Here is a 26,529-nt window from a genome sequence, read left to right as displayed (position 1 = left end):
CAAACTTGAAAGAGAATGAAGAAATTGGACATCTAGGGTTCATCTCCATTATCCGTATTTGTTTCATTTTTCGTTTGTATCAAGTTTGTTGCATAATTTCACATTCATGTTTTGGTCCCGAAATCTGGCTGTGCACGACGCAAATAAAGATGGTTTCCGGTCATTTGAATCAGGGCTGATTTAAGTGTTGTTTTTTGTTGTACGAAAGATGGACTTAATTGGGCAGGCTTGGATGAAAAAAAAAAATCACTTTAACAACTACACTCTCCAAAGTCTGAAAACGACTCCCTCATGGTTTGTCGCGTATCATTTGAAAATCATTCTTAAGGCCCTAAAGAAGTTCACGCTAGCAGGGGGTAGTCAAGTCAATGTTATGACCGAGCGAGCGAGCGAGCGAGCGAGCGATTTCCTGCCTCAGATAGCTGCTTGTGTTTCCTCTGTGTAAATCTGTCGAACAAAATTGTGGTCTGAGGCTGGATGTGAAACTGGATACTGGCCCCTAAACGGTGGCATGCTAGCTGTTAGCAGGTTGGCGGTAACCTTTGGCCACAGTGGAAGCTTTTACATCTGGCTTTGATCGATACACTCGACAAAACTAGAAAATGGAACTACTCTGACAAATACACTTTATCCACTAAAGTTCCTCGAGTAAAGGCGTAGCTATTTGCTTTGCTGCTGATGCTGCGTTGTCGCTATGTGGCTGAGGAGACAACGTCGACGCATTTTGAGTACTTTGACCGGAAGTGAAAACTTGTTGTGCTGTTCTTCGTTGGTGAGTCCAACTGATGCATTCAGTGCGGTGTGGTTTCCCGCAAAACTCGCAAGCAATTCAGAGAAGACTAGTCATTGTGCAATTTCCTGTGAACTTTTTCTACGTGCTTTCCTTGATTTTAATGATGGGTCACGTAGCAAAGTTGACATTGCTGACCTCATTGGTTGTATGAGTTATACAGTATGAACAAAATAATTGTATTTCAAAATGTTTATGCAGCATCAAAGCTGTAATGTCAAATTGGAGCTGGTCCAAATTGCTTCGCTCTAAAATTCCATCACGTCAGATTTGAGTTTGTAGTCCTTTTAGTGGGGATCAAGTCCATGCTGACTAAATACTCTCTTCTCCTTGTTTTCTCCACCACCGTCCTCTGCCCCACTTCTTCCTTTCCTATTTTTTTTGGGTCTCCTACTCCAGTCCAGCAAAGAAGATAAACTGTCCAGCCGTATTCAGAGCATGCTGGGCAATTACGACGAGATGAAAGAACCAATTGGCGAGGCACTTCCGAAGCTCAACGCCAAGCCCTCCAACAGCTCGTCTTCCTCCGAGGAGAAATCTGGCGCGCCTTTGTTTGGCGAGAACCAGCGAGGAAGTGGCAGCAGTCAGAGCAGTAAGTGGACTCCCGTGGGCCCGGCCGCGGCTGGCTCCTCATCCCAGTCTCAGAAACGCTCCGCGCTGCAAGGCGGTCACAGTAGTCAGCGGGGCGGCGGCAGTAGCGGCGGCGGCAGCGGTAGCCAAAGACACAGCGAAAAGAAGTCAAGTAAACACAGCGGCGGCTCAGAGCACTCCAAGTCGCACACGTCCAGTCCAGCCAAGGGCTCTCTCGGTTCTTCCGGCGGCAACAGCCACTCGCGGAGCTCCTTAGCCGCCGAGCAGCATCACAGCAAGGAGCCCTACCGGTCCAAGTCGCCGCGAGACCGAGAGGCCAACTGGGACTCGCCCTCTCGGGTCCACACCTCTTTCCCCAGCGGACAGCACTCGAGTCAGGCTTTCCCACCGTCGCTCATGTCTAAACCGGGCTCCATGCTCCAAAAGCCCACGGCCTATGTTAGGCCTATGGACGGACAGGAGACAACGGAAGCCAAGAGCTCGCAAGCGGAAAGCTACAGCGGACAGTCGCACAGCAGCACCATGGGGGAGATGAAGCCCAATGGCAAGGCCTCGCTCACCAAACTCAAGATCCCCTCGCAGCCTGTAGAGGTACGCCGCGACGCATATTGTCATATTTCCTCAAATAGAATGCCATACCGCCGTTTCCCCCCCTCACTAATATCATTCATTATATTACTCCCACGCACATTAAACAGCGAACTGAGGTCATCTGAAGTCAGTTGCTAACATAAAGAGGAGCACCTACGGAGTTTCAGATCAACGAAAGTGTCGAGACTATTTGAGATGCTCTCGACGTTTTGATGTAGCGCCCCAGTCAACTCTGCAATGCGCTCGTCCTCGCTTACGTTCAGTCCAGTTACTTTGGAAATACTTTATCCGCGTTATTACCTTAGCTCGTCGTGTTTGCCGCCATTTATGACTCAAAGTTAACCTTTGAGCTTGTTTGTGTTTCTGACTGTAGGGATCTGGGGATTCCAACTGTGTTGATGAGATTCTAAAGGTAAGTACATACATGTTATTTTTTTTCTATTGGGAGGACAGACCTAGAGTCTTGGCAGTTGAAGAGAAAAGTTTCGCAATGCACACACCATATGGCTCATTTGCACATTTTTCCCTCTCTGTATGCGTGTGTGTGTGTGTTTTCTCTCTGTCAGGAAATGACTCAGTCCTGGCCCCCTCCATTGACAGCAATCCACACCCCCTGCAAGACAGAGCCCTCCAAGTTTCCGTTCCCCACCAAGGTCGGTCGGCATTGCCCCGCAGCTGACTTTTATTCAATGTGTCTCGATTAACTTGGATACGGTTAAATCATTTTTATGCTTTGGGGTCTGTCTTGTTTGAAAAAACACATGCAGGCACAACCTCTGGCTGCTCTGCAACAAGCACATTAGATTGATAAGACAAGTTTGAAACACTTGGCGCTCGAGTGAACGTTCACAGATTTGACGGAAAAAATGGCAAAGGATGAAGGACTTGTTCAAAAGGCCATAAAAAAATAAGACAGAATGTTTTGTTTTTTTCCCACCCACAGGATTCTCACTCTTTCTCAAGTGGACAGAGTGAGTAATAATAACACACAATTCATTCACTTTAAGTTGGGGTTTTATCTTGACAAATCCATAGCTTGCTTATAAAGATGACTCGTTCTACCCTACAGAGCGCGGCAGTTCTTCCAAAAGCTCAAGCAGCCACCAGTCGAAAGCTTGTGATGATCAGCCAACGTATGTACCCACTCTTTGCTCCTTCGCCCCCATTCTCAGTTTGACCTACGCGTGTATTCGGCGTGCACCCTAACCTGAGCCCTCCTTGTAAAGCATATCGTTCTTCTACATTAGTATGCTGGAGGATGACCTCAAACTCAGCAGCAGCGAGGACAGCGACGGCGAGCAGGACTCCGCCAAGAATGCCTCACGAAACACATCAGCGAGGTTCGAGCCCTGTGGCGCAACATCACATCTCACAATCACTCGAATACGATATTAAATCAGCACTTTTATGACTTATTTAACGTCTGAACTCAGCTCATGTGTTTGAGCCACAATAAAAAGTCTTTTTTTTCGTGAACCCCATGGCAGCCATAACAGTGAAGGAGCCGAGCAGTCGAGAGACGATTCGAGTAGCCACAGTGGCTCCGAGAGCAGCTCGGGTTCGGACAGTGAGAGCGAGAGCAGCACGACTGACAGCGAGGCCAACGAGCCCCTGCGGCCTGCTTCTCCTGAGGTAATGACCGAGGAAATTGAATGGGAATACAAGTGGTCCCCAATTTGACCACGCAACCTGAATTTGTACATAAGTCCGTCACTAACCTACACATCACTACGAGTCGCTCATGTTGACGTATTCCTTGTTACAGCCCGAGCAACCAATGGCCAACAAGTGGCAGCTGGACAACTGGTTCAAGAAGGTAGCCCCACCGTCGCCACAGGATAACAACAATGTTCAAACCAAGAGCAAAAAAGAGGGCAGAGATAACAGCTCAGGGCGGGGCTACAGTAGCCAAGGAGGGGGGTCCAAAGATTCCTCGGCTCCGGCCCCAAGTCGGGACCTTCGGGCGGCACAAAAGGGCGGCGAGAGTGGCCGTGGCCGGCAGAAATCTCCAGCCCAGAGTGAGAGCAGCACGGGGAACCGGAGGCCCGTGGGGAAAAAGCAACCGAAAAAGTCTGAAAAGCCCCCGGTGGTGGAGGAGCCCAAAGGAGGTCTGAGGGTGGAAAGCGAGCCAGCGCCCGAGATCCCCCCTCATCGACCCAAAGCGGCCACAAAGGGTTCTCGCAAGCCCAGCATCAAAAAGGAACCCAAATCCTCGCCGCGGCCCAGCGCGGCGGCCGCCGCCGCCGCCGCTGCCGCCGCAGCTGACAAGCGCAAGGCCAAAACCAGCTCCAAGTCCACTCGCGAGAAGTCCCGCGAGTTTGTCGACACGGACTCCTCGTCGTCGGACTCGGAAGGCAACGACAGCATCCCGTCGTCCTCGCAGACGCCAAAGTACACGGAAAGCATCAGGACACCCGTGTGCGTGTTCTCGCCCATGGAGGAGAAGGAGCTGCTGTCGCCACTCAGCGACCCCGAGGAGCGCTACACCTCAAGGCAACCTCCGCAAGTTCTGATTGTCAAAATAGGTCCGTTGAAATGTACTGACACTTATTCAAAGACTCCCAAATCCACATTCTCTATTTCGCTCAAGAAGTGAATTGAAACATGTTTTCGTCATCCTTTATAGATCTCAGCTTGCTTTCGAGGATCCCCGGACGGCCGTACAAAGAGCCCGCAGAGATCAAAGTGGAGCGGGATGACTCCCAAGACAGAGACAGCAAAGACTTCAGCAAGCAAAGCTCAGAAAAGAGCTCAATCAAGGCCAAGAGGAAGCACAAGGTTTGGAACTTTGTCAACTGTTCTACTTGAGCTCTGTTGTGGTTTATTATTTGTCGTCTTTAGCGAGCGATCTTCATGTCTTTCTTTTCTTTTCTTTTCCTAGAACGACGATGAGGGAGCCAAGACAGACGGCAAGAGGTGCAAGCTGGAGGAAAAGTCTCAATCGCATCATAAAAGCAGCAGTAAAGAGTACGTGTTTTTAATGGAAGCTGAGCTATTTCATTTTTAAAGAGGCTTTCGCAATTAGTTTGAATGTGAACCCGATAAACTGGTACTCATCATAAAGTCACGGAATAAAAAACAATAATGAGGGTTGGGTGTTTTTTCTTGGTCTTGGGGCTGCTGCATCTTTTGGAACTGCATTGTGCTTTTGCAGGTTTCCCATTCCTATCATAAATGAATTTTTTATCCCATCAGGTCAAAGCGGTCTTTGGAGAAGAAGGAGGATCCGGTGCCCTCGCCGTCCATGGCGGGCCTCCAGCGGACGGCGAAAGCCGAGCACCCCAGTCGGAAGAGGACGGTCAGCCAGTCTTCCACGTCGCTATCCAGCGGGGCGGGCAGCGGCAAGGAAGGAGGCCACAGCACTAGGAGCACCTCCGCCTCCAAGCACAGAAAAGGCGAGGACAAGGGACGCAGTACTCGAGACGGCAAGGTGGGCGCAAGCCATCATCTGTGTGACCTTTCGAGCTTAGTGGCTAATACTCTGCATCTTGAGGGGATTTGAATATCAAATGACTCAAAGATATTTTTGTGGCAACTGTCCACACAGCCCAGCCCGCCCCCTCTCGTCACTCCATTTTATCCGTGGCTTCAAACGTCTCCCCTCCAACTTGATCCTCTCTCTTGCTGCCTCCCACAGGAGAAATCCTCAAAGGGCTGCGATAACCAGCTGGCCGTGCCGCCGCTCTCCAGCGACGGCTCCAAGTCGCAAAGATCCAAGCTGCCGTTTGAGGACAGGTGAGAAAATGATATTGATTTAGTTGTTGGACATGCTACTGAAGAGGTTATCCTTGATGCTGAAGTACTTCAAGAGACGCGTTTGAAAACTTAAATGTGTTCATGTGCATCTATTTTTGTTTCAGGGCCCATTCAGCAGATCATTATTTGCAAGAGGCCAAGAAACTTAAACATAATGCCGACGCACTGGTAAGAGAAAAAAAAAAAATATAGCTATATGCAACCGCGCGCTTGACTTTTTTGTATTCTCTTTCATTTCTAGCTGGATCGTTTCGAGAAGGCCATTTACTACCTGGACGCCGTGGTGTCGTTCATCGAGTGCGGCAACGCCCTCGAAAAGAGCGCCCAGGAGGCCAAGTCTCCTTTTCCCATGTATGCTGAAACAGTGGAACTTATCAAGTAAGGCCAAAGTCAACATTTTGGTATTGACGTTGACATTGTGTGTCCTATGAGGTAATAGGTGTTTTTGGTTGGGCACTCAGGTACACCATGAAGTTAAAAAGCTACATGGCCCCTGATGCCACTCCAGCAGACAAGAGGGTAGCTGTTCTTTGGTGAGTATTCTGACGTTGTTTCATACTAAATAGGAGAAGGCTCGCTCCAAGACAGGCAGATAATTAAAGAGTTACTCCATTTCACACGTTATGGGTGGGCGGGGACTGTAATTATGTTTAGCAACAATCCTGCAATCAAATTTCCATATTATGTGCCCTTGCAGAATCATTCCAGCATAATTATTGTGTTGCTTTCTTTTTTTATCCTGAACATTGATCTCCTTTTCTTCCCAGTCTACGATGTCAATCTCTGCTCCACTTGCGCTTATTCAAACTGAGGAAAGACAGCGCTCTTAAATACTCCAAAACACTTACAGAGCAACTAAAGGTACTTCTCGCCTCTTACCGATTAACAGTAAATCCGCAGAACGAATGTAGTTTCCTGTTCCTTGTGTGTAATTGTTGTTCTTCCTCCCCCCCCCCCCCCCCACCCCGAGCAGAACTCTCTGAGTAACACCCAGGCTCCCTCTCCTGGAATGGGGAAGTAAGTCCATCTCACGTCGACGCAGTTGCATTCAAGTTAGAAAAGAAAAAAAAAAACAGCTGGTACATGTGACCTAATCCTATGATGTATGTATTTGTCTTTTTCTTCATATGCAGCAAGGCAGCGGGCATGCCTTCGCCAGTGTCGCCAAAGCTGTCGCCGGGCACGGCGGGTGGCTACTCGTCCGTCAGCAGCAGCAGCAGCAGCAGCGCCGCCGGCTCCTCGGTAACGATACCTCAGCGCATCCACCAGATGGCTGCCAGCTATGTGCAGGTCACCTCCAACTTTCTGTATGCCACTGAGGTGTGGGACCAGGCGGAGCAGCTGGCCAAGGAGCAGAAAGGTAAGCAGCCACCATTTGTTTTTGTTTTTTTCAAATAGAAACAAATGAAGTAACATCCTCCGAGACAGCTGATTCCATAATTGGGGGCTTGTATTAGACAAGGCTCAGGCCTGGTAAAATGAAGCTCCTCCCCTCACTTTGGGGTCCTTGGCACTAAGATGCCACAAGATGGCGCCAAAGCAATAGTTTTATATGACTCAAGCCTTTGGCCTGATTAGAACCGTGAGTTTTTTGGCAATTAAAGAAGAATAAGTTAAAAAAACAACAAAAAATGCAATCCTTGTTATTGTGCTTGTGGCTTTACCCTCTTCCTTGTTCTTCCTCAGACTTCTTCCAGGAGTTGGACAAAGTGATGGGTCCTCTCATTTTCAACACGAGCAGCATGACCGACCTGGTGCGTTACACCCGACAGGGCCTGCACTGGCTGCGACTGGACGCTAAGCTGGTTCCCTAACGAGGATTCTGGCTTTTGAACCCCACCCTCTCTCTATCCCTGCACGCTGCTCTCCCACCCACCCACCCACTCACACACAGCCACACCTCAGCGCTACGCACACAGTCCACCTCTGATCACACACACGCAGGTGACGATGAACTTGTCAAGCATATCGCCGAGTGTGTGTGTGCGTGTTTTTTTCTATCTGCACCAGCTCGCCAAAAACTGAGCAAACCGAAACCATCCCGGGGGAAAAGCAACACACCAAGTTCTTCACATATCTAGATAGTACAAATAGATGAAACATGGTTTTGATTATTTTTCTAATCTATTTGTCCCTGAAGCGCTCAGCGATTTATTTATTTATTCCCCCGCGAATACTAGGCTACTTTGGCTTTTATTCTTGTTTTTTTTTCAAATAGTTTCGACCCCACCAAAGTACCTCGCACGAAACACCAAAGGTGCTTTAAATTTTTTAAAATGAAGGTTTTCTCTTTGTTTTTTGTGCCTTCAATGTGAGCTACAGGAAAACAAGCAGTCGGCTCCGCTCTCTTCGTTTCTATTTTTGCTACGTTTCTCACCTTTTTTTAAATTTTAGGGCGATTGCTGTTTTGTGTTTTTAAGGTTTTGAGCTTCAAACTAAGCTTCCCTGCATCGGCTTGGTAGACAAAAGACATTTGCTATCCAATTGTGCAAACCTCATCAGTGTCAATGGCCTTTTTAGTCCGCCAGTCTTCTTAAAACGACACCAGTAGCCAAGGAAGTCATTCTCCGTAGCCGTTGCGAAATATCCTCGAGGAAAGTCACTTCCATACAGTATTGTTTGCTCAGAGTGTATTTTTATGAGTCACAGCAGGGAGTGTTTGAAGTGGTGTCCATGAAGACAATGCAGTTATTACATTAAGGTTTATCAAAGGCACGTCCTGGTGGGACAGACACACCAATCTGGCATCTGACAAAGAAAGAAAGAAAGAAGAGAAGCGGATTAGCAGTTTTGCATTTAGAGCAGAATGCAGAGTATATATTTCAAATATGTAGAATTTATTTATATATGCAGATGGATTCCTCCTTTCTAATAAATGGCTTTTAAAACTATTTGACAGGTTTTGACAATAGAATGCAATGTAAGGTGTCCATCCTTTTAACAAGTGTCACTGAACTTGTTGAGACAAAATTAGAAAATAATGTCTACAAATAATACAAGGGAGGATTGAGCATTATATTTGATAAACAGCGCAGTGTGCAAGGGGCAATGTTAGAAAATGTCTGCGCCAATTGAATAAAAACAATATTACTTCCGTCTAGTTGTGCTTTCCAACTTATTTTTCAGCTTCAGAGTAGCTTTTTTTTTTTTCCCTTCTTCCCATCGTTGTCATCCTTTACCGACTCAATGGCCGGACTGTTTTTGTTTTAATTTCAATTTGCAAAAGAAAAAAAAAATTATTTTTCAATCTATGCAGATTTTTTTTTTATACTGTATATGAAAAGGATGTAAGGAGACTTTTTAAAAATATTATACACAGGCTTTTTTTTCCTTCCAAAAACTCAAATGTCCAATGCCTTTTTTTGCAATGTAGTTTTCTGGTTTTAGTACATTTGTGTATATATTTTATAACAAAAGAAAAACAAACAAAAAACAGATGGTTTGTGCCAATCTGTACCTAAAGCTGGAGGCCACTTTTTTCTCGTAGGAAAATCCTCTGTGAGTTATCTTTTTTTTTTTTTTTTTAGATTGCCAGGCCAGCCAATGTGTTCATACACTGGTACAATTTGTAAGAACAAATGTGTACGCTGAAGGGTCGTTTGTAACCTTTTTTTAATTTATTTTTTCTGATCCCCTTTTTTTTTCGCTTCTAACATGTGATGCAACAAGATGTAAATGTATCAGGGGATGTGGTTGTTAATGATGAGATTTCATTGTAAGTAGTAATTAATATTAATGAATCCAGGGTATGTTTTTTTTCTCGATAGGAAGATGTTAACATTTGCATGTTTCTATTTAAATGTACAAAGTGTACATAGGATTTTTCTCTAAGGTTGCATTTCTACTACAGGAAGAATTTTTATCGAACGTATCGTTGTAAATATATTTGTGAGATCCTTTTATGCACATTTTCCCCTTTTCTCTCGTTCCCTTACTTGTTCTTTGGAACTGTACAGATGGCACCCAAGTCTCTTAACAGTCCAGGGGTGGGGACACTTTTTGTATCAAGCTCATTTCACTAAATTTGGGGGGAGAATGGTAACAAACAAATGTTTATTATATACTAAGAGCATTTTTAAAATTGCACGGCGGCACGCAGATTCCCCACCTCTGCTCTAGTCTTTTACGTGCTTGTGTCTTCACCACCATGTCATCATTTTGTCTCCCCTGGATTTTTGTCCTGTCATTGTCCATCCTAACGGGGATTCGATGTACAGTCTTCCGTCAATCTGAAAGTATTTCCTACCCTTTATATGAACAATTGGTCACATGAGTCTTTTAAGAAAAAAAAGGTTTCTCAAAAACTGTAGCAGTTTATATACAGTCTTGTATACTTTGACAAGCCTCAACAAGCAGCCTACACTATGTACCATAGTCTAAATTGGCTTAGTTTTAAAGATGAAATAGATGCTATTATGCAATGGATGCAATACGATTGAAAGGTACTTGTGGCGTTTGAGCTTCAAACTTTTAGGTCATGTAATTTAAAGAGCATTCTTGTGAAGTGAGTATTAATTGTGTGACTAATGAGAGTCTGTTCTGAATATTCTTTGTATTTTTGTCGTATTGAGAATAAAATATATATGTATATGACTGAGGTGTGATGGCTTTGAAAATAATATTTTAAAAAAATGGAAGTGTAAATTGATTCAATTAGGGGTCCTTAAACAGTTTTCAAAACACTTAATCATCATCACTTGATATTTGTTTTCATTTAAGAAAATCTCTGTCTGTGATGAACACAAAGACCTCATTTGCTATTATTTTAATGTCAGTGGTTCTGCATGGAACATTTTGCACCCTCTTGTGAAGATAATTATTGACAGTGTTATGATGGTCCAAAGTGAGAGGCCGATTGAGAAATACGATAGCCCAAACAAAAGGCATGCGGTCGATACCTGCACAGAGCCTCTTAGGAATGATTAGCTGTTGCTTTTCAATCCACGTTGCACTGTCCTGATAGAATTAACTCATTAGCAGATGAGAGTACATGGAATAAAATCATATACCTGTATTGAACAATCATCTCCATATTTTAGCAGATTTTTTTTTTGTGTGCAGCTTATCTCGGGGAAATATGTATATATTCTGTTTCTAGATCAAAAGACATGCAAGCTTTTTCTCTTTGGAATAGATATGTCTAATGTGTTATGCCACCAGTGCGTGAAGGCCTTGTTTGTTGTGGTTTTTTAAGGGGTCAACTTGTTGACGTCATTCACAAAACTCGCCAGCAGAGAGGAGAAAGTCCTCGTTTGACAGTAGCGTCCGCTTTGACCAATGGGAGCACCCCTTTTTACCCAAACCCCGCCTTCTCCCTGCTCCGATTGGCCAGCCCCGCGTTCCATTACTCTTCATCCGCTTGCACTCCTCCTCCAGGGAACAAGGTAACTCTAAGGAAGAGGAGAAAGCTTATTCTGACTTACTGTTCGACAGTGGGCCACTTAATCTGCATGCAAAAGTGAATTTTGTTGTATTTGTAGAAGAAACGCCGCAGAAGACGACGAGGGAATACGAGGTGAAAACGGCGAACGCGGAGGAGCAGGTACGTGAAGGGGCCGCAGGTGTGTTTGCCGTCCTCAGTTTCGGTTGTCAACCTGTCCAACTGTTGCCTTTGTCCCTACCCGACGTGGAAAATATTTTGCGACATAAATGCATCACTTCAGAATTGTATTTGCACATGTTCTGTATGCTTTTAGATGTTGATTTCACGAGCTTGTTAAATAACCGTTCGCGTAACACTCACTGACCTAACTGGTCATTGAATGCATCACATTGACATTTACATTTTATTTGGGTTTAATGTGTTTACTAAAACACCATGCATTTAAGTCAGTGTTAATCAACAATGAAAAGAAATGTATAATCTGATATCTTGTAAATATTGAATGAAGTGTTCTTTATTTTGGGAAGCTTTTAGTTATTGATGAATTTCCTGCTATTGTACTTTGTATGAGTAATTTTAAACTGCACTAAATCCGTTTTATATGATCACTCATTGTACCTAATGATTTGAACTGTAACTTTAAAATCAAGCTGAGATTTTTGACTTACCTTACACCCATAGAAATATGATCTCACAGTTATACGCTATAATTGACCTAATTTAGAGTAGCTGAAATGTCCCCATAAGAAAAATGGTTCCCCATTCCGACATAATTAGTCCTTTGTCTTACATAGGTGTTGATGATTTAACCTTTAGGGACATAATTACCACTCCCTATTTCCAACAGTACGTAAGAGATTGTATTGTTTGCCAGTGTCCCTTGAACTCAGCTCTACTTGTTTCAAACGGATCCATGGTTCTGAATTATGCACTGGGGAGGCCTTTCAACCTAATGACGGTGGACTATGTTTTATTAAAAGCTGGAACAAAAGGCATGAATGCCTCGGGAAAGCGGACACTGGTGTTTTGTCCCGGGTCCTGAAACGTAAGCACTCATGCAGCGCCTGGTCCCTAACGGTGGGAGTGGGGACGAGCACACTGGTCCTCACTGTTCTCTTATCACTGCGGGGTGCTAACTCCTAACGCTGACCTGAGCTGACCTGAGATCTGCATAGGTCTGCTCAGGTGAAACTTGCAAGGAGGTTGTCTGCAATCCACAAACAGTTGTTAAAGCCAAAGTGCAAAAAAAAAAAAGTTGGTTAGAAAAGATAATCATGTCCAATGTGTCTATTGCAAACAGAACTAGCTAACATGGCACAACAACCAGAAGATTACCAAGCTGTCTAGCTAATTTAATATATCCTACCTCGACTAGTTAGAACCTACAGTAACGTCAAGTATGAATAATGCTGTTGTTAAATAGTGTGAAATCAATTTTCATCGGCTCATACTGGACAGATAGATGATGCAACTTCTACGCCATTTACTGAAAGTGGAGCATCAGAAACCTTTGCCACAGCTCCGCTCGTAAACACTCGCCGCACATTTATCTTTCCGATAGCTTGATGGTCTGGCGTTTTGCGTGTGTGTTTGTACAGGCAGAAATATGAAGAAAGGACGCTGGAAACAAAAAGATGGCCTTGCAAATTGAAGGGCGGAGACTAGGGGGACACAAAAGGCATCACTTCAATTTGCCTTGGGCGTTGACACAAGAGATGTGTCTTTTTTTTCCCTTTGTTATCCTCAAAGGAGCAAAATAGTGAGTGCATGCTGTTATTGATGATCTACTGCAGAGATGAACTGCAACGACAACCCGGCAGACCTCTGAGACAAGGAGAGCTTTGGCTCCGAGGGTTGCCTTTCAAGTTCAAGCGGTTCGCGGTCAAATTTGCATTCGTAATGTTTTTTTTTAATGATAAGTGAATTCCACGATGCGTTTTGCACGTCGTGTCCGGGCAATTAAATTATTATCAGCGAGCATTATGTCACGTTTAACGTCAGACGTAACCTGGCGATAAAACCGGTGCCAAATCTTCACTTTCACCCTTCAGTGAAATAAAGCTGTGTCACGCTGGTGAATAAACCCAGGTGCTTACTTTTTTTTTTTTTTTTTTTTATCAAGTTTTTTATTTTTATTAAGTCAGAGAGAGCGAAGGCTGACCAAAGTCCGTCAAAGACACAAGGTGTGATGATGTTATGGTTTTGTCACTCCTTGGAAAAGGAGATGTGTTCGTGTGACATCATTTTAGGTAGTTTCCCGTAAGAAGATAAAGTTGTGTAAGCTTGATTCAGTATCAGGAAGTGTTAGCAAGTTCAAAACAGGTAAACATTTTTTTTCTTCGGAGATTAATAAGTGATAGGGAACAGGAAGGAAAATGATTCACTGTGTTCTTATAACCGTCATGAAAAGATATTTTTTTGCCATTTTGACAAACATTTTTTAATCTAATTCTTGTTTTGCAGTAATTACATTTCATTGTTTTTAAATGCTGCTTAATTCTCGTTGTTTCCGCGATTATTTCCAACGGGCTGCAAAATGCTGCGTCATTATGCTTTGCTAATTAGTACCCGCATAAATGTGTGCCTTTGTGGTTTGAATCAATTCTAACGCCGACACTCTAACTGGCTGGAAAATATGTTCAGACTAAGCAGACTAGCATTTCAGGAGCTCTAATGCGTCATTGCCACACTCTGCTGCTCTGCAGGCTCGTCTTCATCATCCTGTCACTCATGTGCACTTATTGTCAGAGCCTCCTTCTTTTGTCTCTCTGGGCCTCATGGCTCAGATGTGATGGTGATAAATGGCAGCCATAGGTTATCACTCAAAGACCCTAAAGTGCATGCTTATTTGTGTGTGCCTGTTGGCACCACACCTAAACTTTTGTTCGGAGCCGTAGGACTGTCATGGCGATACGTCGGCGTCATATGTCAACGACTAAGTGTGTGCGCGTTTACCTTTGCATTTTTCCATTTGGAAACATTAGTTGACATCCTTCCTGGTTCGTTCCAATTTTCCATCAGGAATTATTGTGAAGTGAGTCTACCCATTCCATAATTTAACAATCACTATCATGTTTAAACATTTGAATTAACCATGGTAAATCTTTGCTGTCACTAACACTCATCCGTGATGTCACAAAACATACTTGTGACTATAAAATCTAGTCTACTGATTGATCTTTCAGGGTCTTTTTTATTCTTGCTATTTCACTTGAGATCAGACGGCGGAGCTCCTCTTCATCCTTTGTGTGCTCGTATGAGAGATGATGAGAGAAAAGCAATTGTGGCTTCAGTGCGTGCACCATGTGTGCCCGAGGAGCCTCTCAGGTTGCATGGAGCTAATGAAAAGCTCTGCTTGTGTGTGTGATGGATCTATTGCGTTAGATAATATGACTAATAAAAGATTCCTGGTAAATGTCACACTGGTGTACAAGCACATCGAGTACGTATGTGACCGACTGGCAAATGATGACGTAAATGTCAAATTGTCTGTTTTTCACCATCGCAACAGGTGCCAAAGTCCACAATGTGTCAAACATTTGTTTCTCTTCAATTTTAATCTGCGTCATTTGCTTTGCACTATTTAACGCCGCCTCTTCTTCATGGCTGCAAAACCTGCAGCGGCCGCTATAAAAAGGAGCCCATTGTGAGCCAAAATGCCCCGATGCACCATAGAGATAAAGAGTATTACTACATTTTTAGCATATTTACACAGTACCACTCGACGTGTCATATATCTGGGGATGCAATGATAGCTGTCGCCGATACCAAGTACCGATACTTTGCAATGCCATGTTGTCTTACAATAGTGATGGCAATGTGTTTTATTGCAATAACACAAAAAAATTTTTTTCTTAATTGACCAAAGCATAAGTTTCACATGAATATAAATCTTATCTTCATTTTTTTTTTTTTTTGCAAATAAACATTAGCATGACCTTCCAGCTTGAAGTTTGTTGAACTTGTTTTACAACAGCATCCCTCCAGCTGGTAAGAACAATCGGTGACTTATGTAACCGAGCGCTCCTAAACACGCGTCGGACAAACGAGCAGTGACGCCTGTTTTATTTTATGCAAATGAAGCCTTACTGTGTCTGCCGTCAGCTGCTTGCGACATGTACAACATTGTACAACAGGGCAGGGATGCTTTGTGTTTCATCGGTTCCATTTCTCCTCTGTGGAACTGCACCCAAGATCAGGAACTAAAGTGTCATTGATGAACTATCATATGAAAAGTCTGAAGTGCTGGCTTGGACTGCTGACAGCGTGTCCTCAGGGACTGCGGAAGAGTGAGACTCAAGAACAATAGTACTTGTTTTCTTCCCTTCACTGTAACATTTTTCTGTAATGATGGAGTCTTTTCCCATCTTTGAGTAGGAAGTGGGTCACTTGCTGTTGTTTTTTTAGTCCTGCGGTGTTTGTCCCGAGTCTCCTGCTGGGGTCATCTGGTCTTCCGAATGTTTTTTTAACCCCTCACTCAGTTTGTCCTTTCACACGTTCCGGGAGTTTTTGTTCTCAGGCAGACCTTGTTTATTTGTCTTGTATGATTTATTGTCCGAAACCATTTCCTGTACAAACGTAGTAAGTATTTTAATCGTGTCGAACCGGTTCCTCTTGATGTTGGGTGCGTCCTCAATTACTTTTCATCGTGGTTCTTGCCAAACCGATGAGTGCTTGGCAGGGCACACCTCCTTTGTAGGCAGATGTCAACGTGATCCCCCCCCAAACCAATGAACTGTCTTCTACCTGTATTTCTAGAGTAAAGGAATGTCTACTGATAAAGTAAGCATGAAAAGATCAGATTACTACATCCCCCAAAAAGTCCCGTGGGGTCCGTAATGCAAAAGTAATTGCTGAAAAGTCATTGGAAGGTTATCAGCGGCACGCTCTGAGTAAGCGTAGTGTAAATCCTGGTTAATAGTTGAGCGGCCAGGCTTACAGAATGCTTGATTGTGTGATATCTAAAGTCTAATGGGACCACACAATCGCTGTAAAGGTTGGATATCGTCATGTGTTTGTGCTGGATGGAGGGCAGGAATGTCGAGCTTATTAGAGTGTGACAGCAGATTTTAAGACGGCAGCGTGAGCACTGCCTGGCAACACAAGGGCCATCCGATCACATGGCAACCAGACCTTCCCTTCCACTAAAACCTTCCACCTTTCTTTTCTTTTTGGACATGGACAATAGGAGTGCCATGTCCTGTGGAAGACTCATGGGTCATTTTCACTAATAGTAACCCTAAAGAGGTCAAGGCCTTCAGGTTCCCAATTTGGAAACGACGCCGGCCACTTCGTGAGAAAGTGTTGTTAGTATTGTGGTTAAGAAGCACGCCACGCGATGATCCTCCTTTCTCCACCTCTACTATGTTGCCCATCCACATTTTCAGCCACTGTGGGTGCGTTTAAAATGACATTGAGAAAGTAGGCTAGTATGACGCTGGCTCTGGCAATGTTAATAATTAAAAGAGGCCAATGATAATAACACAGGAGTTGAACGTTGCACAGGCTTTAGTCATGACTCTTTTAATGACTGGGCGTATAAAAAAAATAAAAAAAAGTATATATTTATCATTAATCTTTTGAGAGTTTCGGTGGGGGTGGTGCAGGCCTCCAGAGGTCACCCGTCCACTCAGCCACCCCCCGCTTCCTTCTTTCTCCTCCTCCCCCCTCCTGCCTTGGCCAGTCTCCATGTGCCGGGCTCAGGACCTTGAGAATGAATGGCGCCCGGGCTGTGCTCCGTCTTTGAAGCCAGGCTGGAATGCGAGGCCTCTTTTTTTTCTTCTTTCTCTCGCTGTGTTGTTCAGCGCTAACGTGAAATATTCCCTCTGCTGCTCTCATTGTGCACGGCAGAGCCAGACGTCATCGGCCGACCAATCGCTGGCCCCCACTAGGCAGACACGGGTCGCAGAGGGAGGGAGTGGGGTGGGGGGCTTGCTAGGGGGTGCTCTGAGGGAGAAGGCACTCTCTGGAAGTCTTCCCTCTTAATGTCGTGTTCGCCTGGTTACTTGGCGCTGTCGCCTCCTGGTTGGGAAAGTAGAATGGCCAATCTTGATTTTTCTCTTTTGGAGGGCACATGGACATTTTGTGCTTGAGCAGGCCCAACATTGAAACTTTAGGTAAGTTTTGTATTGTTTTACACCATCAGGTGCCTTTTTTTCTCCATGCAGTTCTTGTCATGTTTTGTCTCAGTTGCGTGTGGGGGTATTTGTCACCCCGTTTGTGCCTCACCCCCACTTTACTCCCCTTCTCTGTACATTGTGTCGCTGCCTGTCCCCTCCATCACTTCCACTTGAGCGCTCCCGTGTTTCGGAGCCTCTCACTTTGCCTCCGGACTTTGCAGATTCCGAAGGCCTTCATAAACACATGAAATCCACTTGAATCATTTAGTTTGAACACATTGTCTCTATACAAGGATCATCTAAGTTTTCTTTTCTTTGCTATTTCTCGGCCACTTGTGTGTGTGTGTTTTTTTTTAATTGGCAGTTTCCTGACTGGAAAAGACATAAATGAGCTTTTAAGACTTTTAAGAAGTTGTGTTGAGCAGCTGTCGATTTACCCTCAACCAGTCTGCAGTCGAAAGTAAGAAACTTGACAATAGCTACATGCAAGTCAAGTCATACAAATGTTTCAAATGTCAATCCATAATCTCAAACGAGACAAGTTTAAAATAAATAAAATTCCTCTTCTTGTCCACATACAAATACTTCTAATACCTACAAAACATTTTCAAGCATCTTACTGCTTACATATTGACAAACGTGTTTCTAAAATATGTCGTTTTTTAAAATAGCAGCCAAAACATGAACCTAAAAAGATGCTACATAACTGATGCGCACATCTCTTCCTGTTAGCATCATTCAAAGTGCATCGTCCCGATGAACTGGTTGACTTGTCGTTGATGACGAGCACACAGGTCATGATGACAACACAATAAATACACAATAATTATAATGACGCTGGCATGAAGCCGCTCGTTAACTTGCAGAGGTATATTTCGCAACCGCCGGCTTTTAGGCTCAAATCACAGTAAAATACATGTTTTACCTGGTCTACTTAGTGATTTCGTGTTCCAATGAAAAAATACAAGTGCCATGTATTACAGGGAGGGCAACAATGCCTTTTAAAGAGGTATTAGGTGTCACATGAACATTCTTGTTGTGCACTGTAGTTCCGCGGAATCCAGAGAATGTTTGTGCTGCAACGTGCTCAGCCGACCTCAAGGTCTAATTAGAGGCCCGGTTGATGCAAAGTATCAGGGAAACTCCCTTAAACAGGTGATTAATTGTTTTGACCTCCAAAACCTGGTATGTTGATTTTAATGATGACTCATAAGCTTGGTTTGTGGGCCAAATAATATTTCAGGCTAATAGCTGGTCTCCATTTTTGTTTTCTTCTGCAGGTACTTAAGAGCAGACAATTCCCAGAGGATTTGAATCAGCCAGGAGAATGACCTAATTAGCTTGTGGAAATGTGTTGGTGGCACTTTGGCCAGTTGCAAGACAGATGTCACTGCACTCGGAAGTGAAGCTCCCCTTTTTCATCCTGGACATCTGCAGCGTTATTCCATGGATTCCTACAGCTTCCACTTTGAGAGAATGAGCAACGTGGACCTGCATCCTCTGAGCATGCCCGTCAGCCGGCTCTCCCCAGCCAAGTCCAACAGCAGCATTGTGGAACAACTTGCTCACCACCAGCACGGCAAAGGAGACTCCGCCTACAGCTCCTTCTCCGGAGGCTCCACTGCGCCAGACTACCCGCCTTCACTTCACTTCCCAGACGACCTGCAGTCCAGCTCTTTCGGCCACTATGCTGAACTTAAATATTTAAAGTCCATTTGTCATCCCAGCCAGGTTCTGCAGTCTAACGTAAAAACCATGGACCAGTTGTACCGATCTATGGAGGTCATCTCACAGAACTATCGCAATAGTACCCATATCCAGAATGGCAATTTCCATAGCAATGACAAATCAACACCACGGCTGGCTCCTCGGGCTCCGTCCCTAGCCGATTACCCTTCTTCCGTTGGTCCTCCTCCAATCCCAGCACGACAAGATAGTTTCACAGCTGCTAAAAACTCCGAGAACAATGGTCAACACAGCACTGACCTTCAGCAGTCCAGACCCCATAATCATCATCATCCGCTCCCTCACAGAGTAAATGTCCCTCAAATGGGTACAGCTAAACCAGAGACTAGTACCGCTGTCATTAGTCCTGATCGAAGGCCAGTGCCAGCAGGGGAGATCCTGCAGCTGCCAAGCTACCGCTCTTACGAACAAAACAGAACGTCCATAAACCCAGCTCATCTTTGCATCGCCGACAACAAAGCTCTCTCCAATCAGCAGAAGGCAACAAACTTCCCCAGACAAGGCCAGTCGGAGCACTTGAAGCCCAGGCAGCTATCAAGCGCTCGTGGATGCAGCAGAGAGGATCTGCGCAAGGCCGACGGTGTCAGTGGTGACTTTGAGAGTCCACGAAAAAGGGCACATTCTGCTTATGATTGGATTGGTTCAGAGCCAGCTCCTTGGAATGCAGGTCAGGCAGGCTTTATCAACAGCAGCATCCAGCATAAGGGTCAGTTCTACTTTGTCACAGGCGTATGTAAACAATCGGAAGCCAGAATGAGAACGCACTCTGCATCTGTGATTGGGTGCGAAGCTGCCAGTGAATGCTCCCCTGTCTTGGAAAGACCTCAGCCAAAAGAGAGAGAAAGATGTCACAGCACAATGGAGAATTTATTTATACCTATAAACGAGGTCCCGGATGAAAGAGACACCCAGAGTCTAATCCCGAGAGGTTCCGATCAGGAGAATCGCAAAGCCGCCCCGTTTTCAAAACGCTCCTCTCGGAGTTGGGATTCCTTTGAAGAACTTGACGCGGAGAGTCGAGAGATTGGGCGCCACACTACCGACAATCCCATATTTTACTGCGGGCCTGAGAACATCTCCCCACGTTCGACTTTACAAACAAAGGAGGTCTCCTCATTGACTGGCAACCGAGCAACCGAGCAGCCTAGCCGGGAGGAGCAGGCAAAGAGGGGGAAAAGACAACCACTGACAGATGTAGCAAGTGATAGGATAAGCAAAGAAACAACGCCGCTTCTCTACCATCTCACTGAAGCTAACAGGACAACGATGCAGTCCAAAAAGGATGCTGAATTTGCCGCGAAAGATAACGAAGCATGTGTCAGAGATGTTACGAACGGGAGACCTCCGCAGGCGGACGTGACCGAGAATGATCCTCGGGGAGTCATCTCTGTTGCCTGTAACACCCTGGATGAGTCCTATAAAAAGTACTACAAAGCGAGACTTAAGGACGCCCAGTCTAAAGTCCTGAAGGAGACCTCGTATAAAAGAAGGGATCTGCAACTGGCATCGGCGCATCGCTCCAGGCCGAAACCTGAGCTGAGACCTGCGGCCATTCACGCTTTCTCCTCATCGCAAGATTCGGAGACGTCCACAGACACCCTCACCCCATCCGTAGCCTCTGAGGAGACAGAAAGAGGGAGCGTAGTGGAAGAGGTCAGACAGAGTCCTGATCAAACCAGCACAGAGATAGAAAATAGGAGGTCCGCAAACGTGGCTCAGCCCCAGGTGCCCTCACGAATCGGCGGCCGCAAACGATTGACTCCGGAGCAGAAAAAGATGTGCTACTCTGAACCGGAGAAGCTCCACCAGCTCGGCGCCGGCCCCAGCCACTCGGCCTGTCGTTCCTTTAGCAACGAAAGCGACGGTCTGTTTGCGCTGGACAGTGAGTGGCAGGATCACGTGCAACCTGGAGAGCAGGGGCTGGTGGCAGCACGTAGGAAGCTCTTTGAGACTCGGGGCCGTGCCCTTTCTGCCTCAAGCGCCTCAAGAACAAACCTGAAGCACCTGCAGCACAAGGCCCTGGTGGCGTACATGGAGCGTAAGACGGGCCAGAAAGTGGCGGAACCCCAACAGACGGGGCTTCAGCTACCAATACCCCCCAGACAGAGGCACTCTCTGGGAGAGAAACCATTCGACTGGGCTCCCAGGCCAAGCACTGAGGCCAATCACATCAAAAAGAAACTCAACAGACCCCAGTCTGCAGGACGCGTTCTGGATTCCTCCACCAGTTCCATCAGGTATAATAGGAGACAGAATGGAAAGTTTGGGTTTTCTTTTTGCATGACTATTTGATATTTTTCCACTCAGGCACACCCAGTTCTTCTCAGCACAAGCCAATTCCGACCATCCCTCAAACCAATCCAGATGGAAGGAAAGACAATATCCATCCCCTGGGATGTATGCCTCCGTGGAGACTCTCTTGGATCAAGCAGAAGAATCTACAATTTTCAGGAACAGATCCATAGCCACACCACATGCATTTCAGGTAGGGGAGGGCTTTTTTTTTTTTTTAAACCTCTTCTGACTATGTGAGGAATTAAAGAAATTCACTCAAAACATTTTTGTCTCTGGTCTAAAGGGACAGAACATTGACGATGATCAGGAATCCGTGAATTCCAGTGAAACCTGTAGGTATGTATCAGCGCTGGAGTCAAATTCTAAGTATTATCTCCAGACTTTGGCAAATCAACATTCATTTCAAAGCAATAATTATGAGGAAAAAAATGCATCTCTTGTGTTTAAATGTCATTTCTAGTGTCCACAAGCGTATGAACGCAACGCCTGAGGCCCAGCAGAAAAAGCGTGTGATAGCCCACCGAGGGAAATCCATGGAAGAACTGGGAGCATCCAAGATAACAAAGATGTTGGCTCTGAGCAAGAGTTCTGAACAGCTGGATCGAGAGGGCCGAGACGTGAGGAACCTTTCATTCTTTGCTGAGGTCAGCGAAGCTCAGGGGAACGTAAGTGGGAGGAAGAAGTATCCAGCGGAAAACCAAACAGATGTTCCTGACCTGAAGGGACAGACACAGAGAAAGTACATCTTGAAACACAACTCTGACCCGGTAGATGGGGAGGATATTGGACTTAAGCCCACAACAGGAAGAAGATCCTTAAGTAGATCCCACTCCCCGACTTCTTGCCTGTCCTCTAAGGGCAAAAGGCAATCTTCTGGATCTTGCAGTCCTCCCACAGATAAGTTCCTGTCCAGCAAACCTCCCATCGAGGCGCCTTCTTACCGGCATTCCCCGAGAAGCCAAGAAACCAGTGAGAGGGAGGCGAGGTCCATCGTGTCTTCCACCACACAGATAAATCCACTTTGTGAAAACAGACCGAGCTCCAGGTGAGATTTGCCAAATCAAAAAAAAAATCACAGCTTTAGAAACTACCGTAATTTTCGGACTATAAATCGCACCGGAGTATAATTCGCACCAGCCATAAAATGCCCCAAAAAGTGAAAAAAAAACATATATGTATATAAGTCGCTCCTGAGTATAAGTCGCCCCCCCCCACCCAAACTATGAAAAAAACCCGCGATTTATAGTCCGAAAATTACGGTAATCCATGGTGACCTAGTTCATAATTGTTGTACTGTGGGATTAAAGGGAACCTGTTATTTTTTTAGGAGGGTGGGGGGGTGGGGTTGACTAGTAGCTTGAGCTTTTTGGAAATAAAAATCAGTTCTTGACATAAATAGGTGATATTCATCATATTTCTTCCTTTCAGGGCTGTTGGCAATTCTTCCCAACAGTCAGTGGTTGAACCAGACAAGGACATCCTACCGCTTGCTCACAAAGTGTCCCTGAGCTGCGGCGTGACCACAGATCCGTCCTCATGGATTCTCCCTCAAGAGCAGGAGCAGGAGCAGCCCAAACAGGACGTTCAGACTCCGGACTCCGTTTTCGACGAGCCTGCCATTTTGTTCCCTCCTTCCCAGACGAGCAAAAGTGTTTCCGATCAGCGGATGGCAGAAGAGAAAGATTCCAAAACGGAATACAATGAGTCAAGAGAGAATTCCGTTGAGGAGAGACCTACATTAGAGGGAGAAACGGCAAGTCCCTCCAAGAGACCATCGTGGGAGGAGCTGGTGGAAGCCGTGGTTAACGCGGACCAATCGCTGGCCCCCGCGCTCTATCCGCTAACCAATCGTAAGACGGCGCTGATGCTGATGGAGCAGCTGCTGTCTGAAGACACGTTGCTGATGGAGGAGCACTACAAAAAGAAACAGGAACAGAAGGGAGCTGAACAAAGGTCAGTAAGATGGAACAGAAAATGTGCATATAGTGGACCCCCCCCCCCCCCCCCCCCCGCTCCTTTGGTTTTCCTCCTACTTGGTCTTCTAATGAGAATTTCCACAACTGTCTGGTGTTTCTTTATGAAACACTAGAGTTGCGCTCAAAGACGACGGAGCCGTGTTCCTTTGTGTGGCATCACGTGCTCCGGCACACCTGCATATCTGCTTACTGCAATACTCGCACTCGGATTTCCGCAAACGCAAGCACGCGTGCAGACGTAGTGAGTGAGTGAGTGAGTGAGAGAGATTGAAATGAAACTTTTGTAAATAAAGAGTAAGCAGTTTGTTTGTTTTTTACAGTTGTGAGACCGGGCCACCTCTGTCACCCGATGGCCTCATAGCTGCATGTGGAGAGATTTGCAGCACAGATGACCTCGCTGACAAGAAGGTCAATATGAAGTGACGAAACCGAGCTCCGATAATCATCCCAAATGATTCGCAGGATGAACATTTATGTTGAAAATCCATCTCCCCATTGCAGAGCATGCTGGTGTGCTACATCGAGGAGCGCCTGCGCTCACTGGAGGAGCCGCGGGCCGAACTCCAAGCGGATATCCAGGAGAACACGGCCCACGGCGAGGCTCTGGAGGCTCTGGTCCGCGAGCGCTGTTTGCCTCTGGAGCTGGAGAGGTACAACCTGTTCATCGGGGACCTGGAGAGGGTGGTCAACCTGCTCCTGTGCCTTTCCGCCCGACTGGCCAGGGTGCAGAACGCTCTGAGCACGGTGGGCCAGGACACGGACGCTGAGGAGAAGGTGAGGATCTTTCAATGAATGAAATCAACTCCAAATCAACAAACATTTTAGCGCAATAATCCGGATGTGAAAATATTTGCATGGTCAACTGCACAGTAAAAGCCAGCTGTGTTATTATGAGCCCAGTCTTGATGTTAACTACTCACGTGACTTGTGCTGTGGACACTGTGGACAAACCCGAGGGCTCGCCCTTAAGATCTTCCTCGTGATCAAAATATGATGCGTGTGCATTCTTCCCCAACTTGCGAGAGGTGGCCGGCCTTTCTACTTAAGTTTCAGGGACAATAATTATGATCAAAGCGCGATGTGCGAATATTATTTCAGGCTTTTTATATTTCAGAATTTACACCACAGTCCAGACAAACTGTCCAAATTCAAATTCCCGCATTGAGCTGACTGAAGCGTCAGCATAAAAGTGAGAGTTTGCTCTCTCCTTCTGTCATGTTGACTTTGGAACAGCAAACACGCCTGCCAGGTGAAGGGCAGCACCGCGTGGAATGCAAAAAATGCCAAGTTCATGCTTCTCGGGTTAAGCCTAATGATTTATGCGTCACGATCGTTACTCCAAACGGCCTCATGACATCAGGTTCCATCTGAGCTCAGTTCCAGGCTTCATTTCCTCATTTGTGAATGAAACGTGTCGTCGAACATGCTCGTCGTTTGCGGCCGTTATCAGCATCCCGGCTGTTTACACTCGCTCCCTCACCGAAACTCCTGCGGCGCACCGGTTTCGATGACATTTGCATCATCCCTGCCCTCTGTTGAAACAAGACACCGCTGCACCTCCCTTTAAGGCACTTTGCTTTATCCCTGACTACACAGTGAACTGCTTTACACGATGATAATGAGGTTTTTTTTCCTCTTTACACGTGTCCACAGCGTGTCCACCAAACAATTCTTATTGTGGACTTTCTTAGAAACCAAATTAGGCGCATACAGGCGTGTGTATACTGTACATAAAAGTGAACAGGCACACGTGGAGACAGAAGGAAGTCATGTATGGATGAAATATAAAAACGACGTCGAGACGTTGTAGCCAAAATTGACTAAAAGTAAAATATAGTAACCACTCACCCAGGCTTCATTACATGTGCTAACATCGTCTCTCCATGTTTGTTAGCAATCACTGGAAAGCCGTCACCGTCTCCTGTGCAAGCAGCGGGAGGATGCAAAAGACCTGAAGGACAACCTGGACCGACGGGAGAGCTTGGTGTCCACCTTCCTGTCCCGCCAGCTGAGCGACGAGCAGGTGCGCGACTACCGGCGCTTTGTGCAGACTAAGGCCTCGCTGCTCATCCGCCGCAAGGACTTGGAGGAGAAGACGAAGCTCGGCGAGGAGCAGCTGGAGGCCCTCGCCAAAAGTCTCTGAGGGCGGACATTTTGTTTAGGGAGCATGCACCTCTGCAAATCTCGCTGACACTTTTCATCCTCGCTGTGCCTTGATTTCAGCATCGCGTTTACTAGCTTGAGTATAGTTCCGTTCTATCTCCTACAGGAGGAGCCCACTTGTCTCTCGCACAGCGAGACTGCAAATAATGAAGCAGAAATCATAACAGAACGAGTCACGTGTAAATCAAGGCACTCAAAAACCAAAAGAAAAAGGTGAACGGTAACAAAAAAAGCACTTTGTAACAGTACAGAAATGCACATTTCTTCATTTGTAAATCAGTCTTACTCCATCTGGCAACGCCGCGTTTCTTTTCCCGTCTTTGTCCGCTATTACGAAGAATATTTTTTTCAATTTCAAGGTACGTTAAGGACTGTGTGCAAATGCAATTGTAGCAAGTGAGGAATTCAAGTGGAACCCCTGAATTTGAACTAGCTGTTCTAGTTTCAAAACAAACTTGGGCATAGGAAGGCATGTCAAAGGAAATTGAAGCCATCCTCTTTTAATTAACTGCACAGGCAGCAGTAACAAGTAGAAACAAAAAATACTGCGTCATAAATCTAAAGTACAGAAAAATACTCAAGACGCTCCACTCTCATAAATGTTCAACTTGTGAGGTTCCACTGTAAGAAATAAGATTTCATCCTCAGTGTGCATTGGTTACTTGAAGTATAGATTTGACAAACCTTTAGTTACTCACAGAATTCCATCATTTTGAAAAAATCATGTTTTAACTTCCACAGATGGATGTGTGAATGTAGTATTTGCTGTGGTAAGTTTGTGAACAATATTCATGCCGATGTCATGAATGGATCTGAACTTTCGATCGTCCCTCAGGAAATGACCTGAAAAGAAAACGCACATCCGACGTGTGCTGTGGACTATTTTGTATCATATATTTATGTTTTAATTCAAGGTTGTGGTTGAAGCCACAAAATGGATTCCGTTTCCCAGTGGCCCTAAGAACTTTACTTCTTTTTCTTCTTCAGTCTTGCTTTGTTGTGACATGCGGAGGCAGTTCACAACTTTTCCACCCCCTGAGTCACACGTGCCTGTTTGGAGTTGTAAATTCCACTTTTGTTTGTCTTGCCGTCAATAAATTAAGAACCCTTCCCTTTTAA

At 45.5% G+C, this 26,529-nt stretch overlaps 2 protein-coding genes and 1 long non-coding RNA gene across 6 annotated transcripts in view; 2 read left to right on the top strand and 1 right to left on the bottom strand.

Annotated features, from left to right (window-relative positions):
• Positions 1 to 10,321, top strand: part of aff4 (AF4/FMR2 family, member 4) — a 21,203-nt gene extending 10,882 nt beyond the window's left edge. For both annotated transcript variants that reach the window (XM_061299415.1, XM_061299414.1), the window contains exons 3-21: positions 1,190 to 1,972; positions 2,346 to 2,384; positions 2,539 to 2,625; positions 2,916 to 2,943; positions 3,042 to 3,105; positions 3,220 to 3,312; positions 3,460 to 3,604; positions 3,738 to 4,497; positions 4,599 to 4,750; positions 4,854 to 4,939; positions 5,168 to 5,402; positions 5,610 to 5,707; positions 5,833 to 5,896; positions 5,970 to 6,106; positions 6,190 to 6,261; positions 6,496 to 6,589; positions 6,702 to 6,745; positions 6,862 to 7,088; positions 7,415 to 10,321. In XM_061299415.1, the coding sequence (XP_061155399.1) occupies positions 1,190 to 1,972; positions 2,346 to 2,384; positions 2,539 to 2,625; positions 2,916 to 2,943; positions 3,042 to 3,105; positions 3,220 to 3,312; positions 3,460 to 3,604; positions 3,738 to 4,497; positions 4,599 to 4,750; positions 4,854 to 4,939; positions 5,168 to 5,402; positions 5,610 to 5,707; positions 5,833 to 5,896; positions 5,970 to 6,106; positions 6,190 to 6,261; positions 6,496 to 6,589; positions 6,702 to 6,745; positions 6,862 to 7,088; positions 7,415 to 7,542 (3,336 nt within the window). In that variant the 3' untranslated portion in view covers positions 7,543 to 10,321. The remainder of the gene's footprint in view (positions 1 to 1,189; positions 1,973 to 2,345; positions 2,385 to 2,538; positions 2,626 to 2,915; positions 2,944 to 3,041; positions 3,106 to 3,219; positions 3,313 to 3,459; positions 3,605 to 3,737; positions 4,498 to 4,598; positions 4,751 to 4,853; positions 4,940 to 5,167; positions 5,403 to 5,609; positions 5,708 to 5,832; positions 5,897 to 5,969; positions 6,107 to 6,189; positions 6,262 to 6,495; positions 6,590 to 6,701; positions 6,746 to 6,861; positions 7,089 to 7,414) is intronic.
• Positions 9,119 to 11,851, bottom strand: LOC133168130 (uncharacterized). Its single transcript, XR_009718152.1, has 2 exons — positions 11,780 to 11,851; positions 9,119 to 11,118 (listed from the first exon to the last, which is right to left on the bottom strand). It is a non-coding gene; the product is annotated as an uncharacterized LOC133168130 (long non-coding RNA).
• On the top strand, positions 11,091 to 26,529 carry shroom1 (shroom family member 1). Of its 3 annotated transcripts, none has more exons than XM_061299410.1 (9): positions 11,091 to 11,270; positions 18,511 to 21,213; positions 21,284 to 21,461; positions 21,555 to 21,607; positions 21,732 to 22,316; positions 22,700 to 23,224; positions 23,568 to 23,655; positions 23,749 to 24,021; positions 25,142 to 26,529. In XM_061299410.1, exons 2-9 carry the CDS (start codon positions 18,677 to 18,679, stop codon positions 25,388 to 25,390), a joined length of 4,488 nt encoding a protein of 1,495 aa, XP_061155394.1. In that variant the 5' UTR covers positions 11,091 to 11,270; positions 18,511 to 18,676; the 3' UTR covers positions 25,391 to 26,529. The 3 variants fall into 3 exon arrangements, with proteins under 3 accessions (XP_061155394.1, XP_061155395.1, XP_061155396.1); XM_061299411.1 differs by having other exon boundaries at positions 11,091 to 11,289; XM_061299412.1 differs by lacking the exon at positions 11,091 to 11,270 and adding an exon at positions 17,075 to 17,227.

This window comes from Syngnathus typhle, linkage group LG15, assembly GCF_033458585.1.
Source record: "Syngnathus typhle isolate RoL2023-S1 ecotype Sweden linkage group LG15, RoL_Styp_1.0, whole genome shotgun sequence".
Lineage (NCBI taxonomy): Eukaryota > Metazoa > Chordata > Actinopteri > Syngnathiformes > Syngnathidae > Syngnathus > Syngnathus typhle.
The sequence above is the reverse complement of the archived record's forward strand: the minus strand, read 5'-3'. Positions and strand labels throughout refer to the sequence as shown.

What these genes read in the sequence shown, in the direction of transcription:
- shroom1 (XM_061299410.1), top strand. Translation starts at nt 18,677, where the DNA reads ATGGATTCCTACAGCTTCCACTTTGAGAGAATGAGCAACGTGGACCTG. An exon ending in TCCTCCACCAGTTCCATCAG is followed by an intron (nt 21,214 to 21,283) that starts GTATAATAGGAG and finishes TTTTCCACTCAG; the next exon opens with GCACACCCAGTTCTTCTCAG. An exon ending in CAGAAGGGAGCTGAACAAAG is followed by an intron (nt 23,225 to 23,567) that starts GTCAGTAAGATG and finishes TGTTTTTTACAG; the next exon opens with TTGTGAGACCGGGCCACCTC.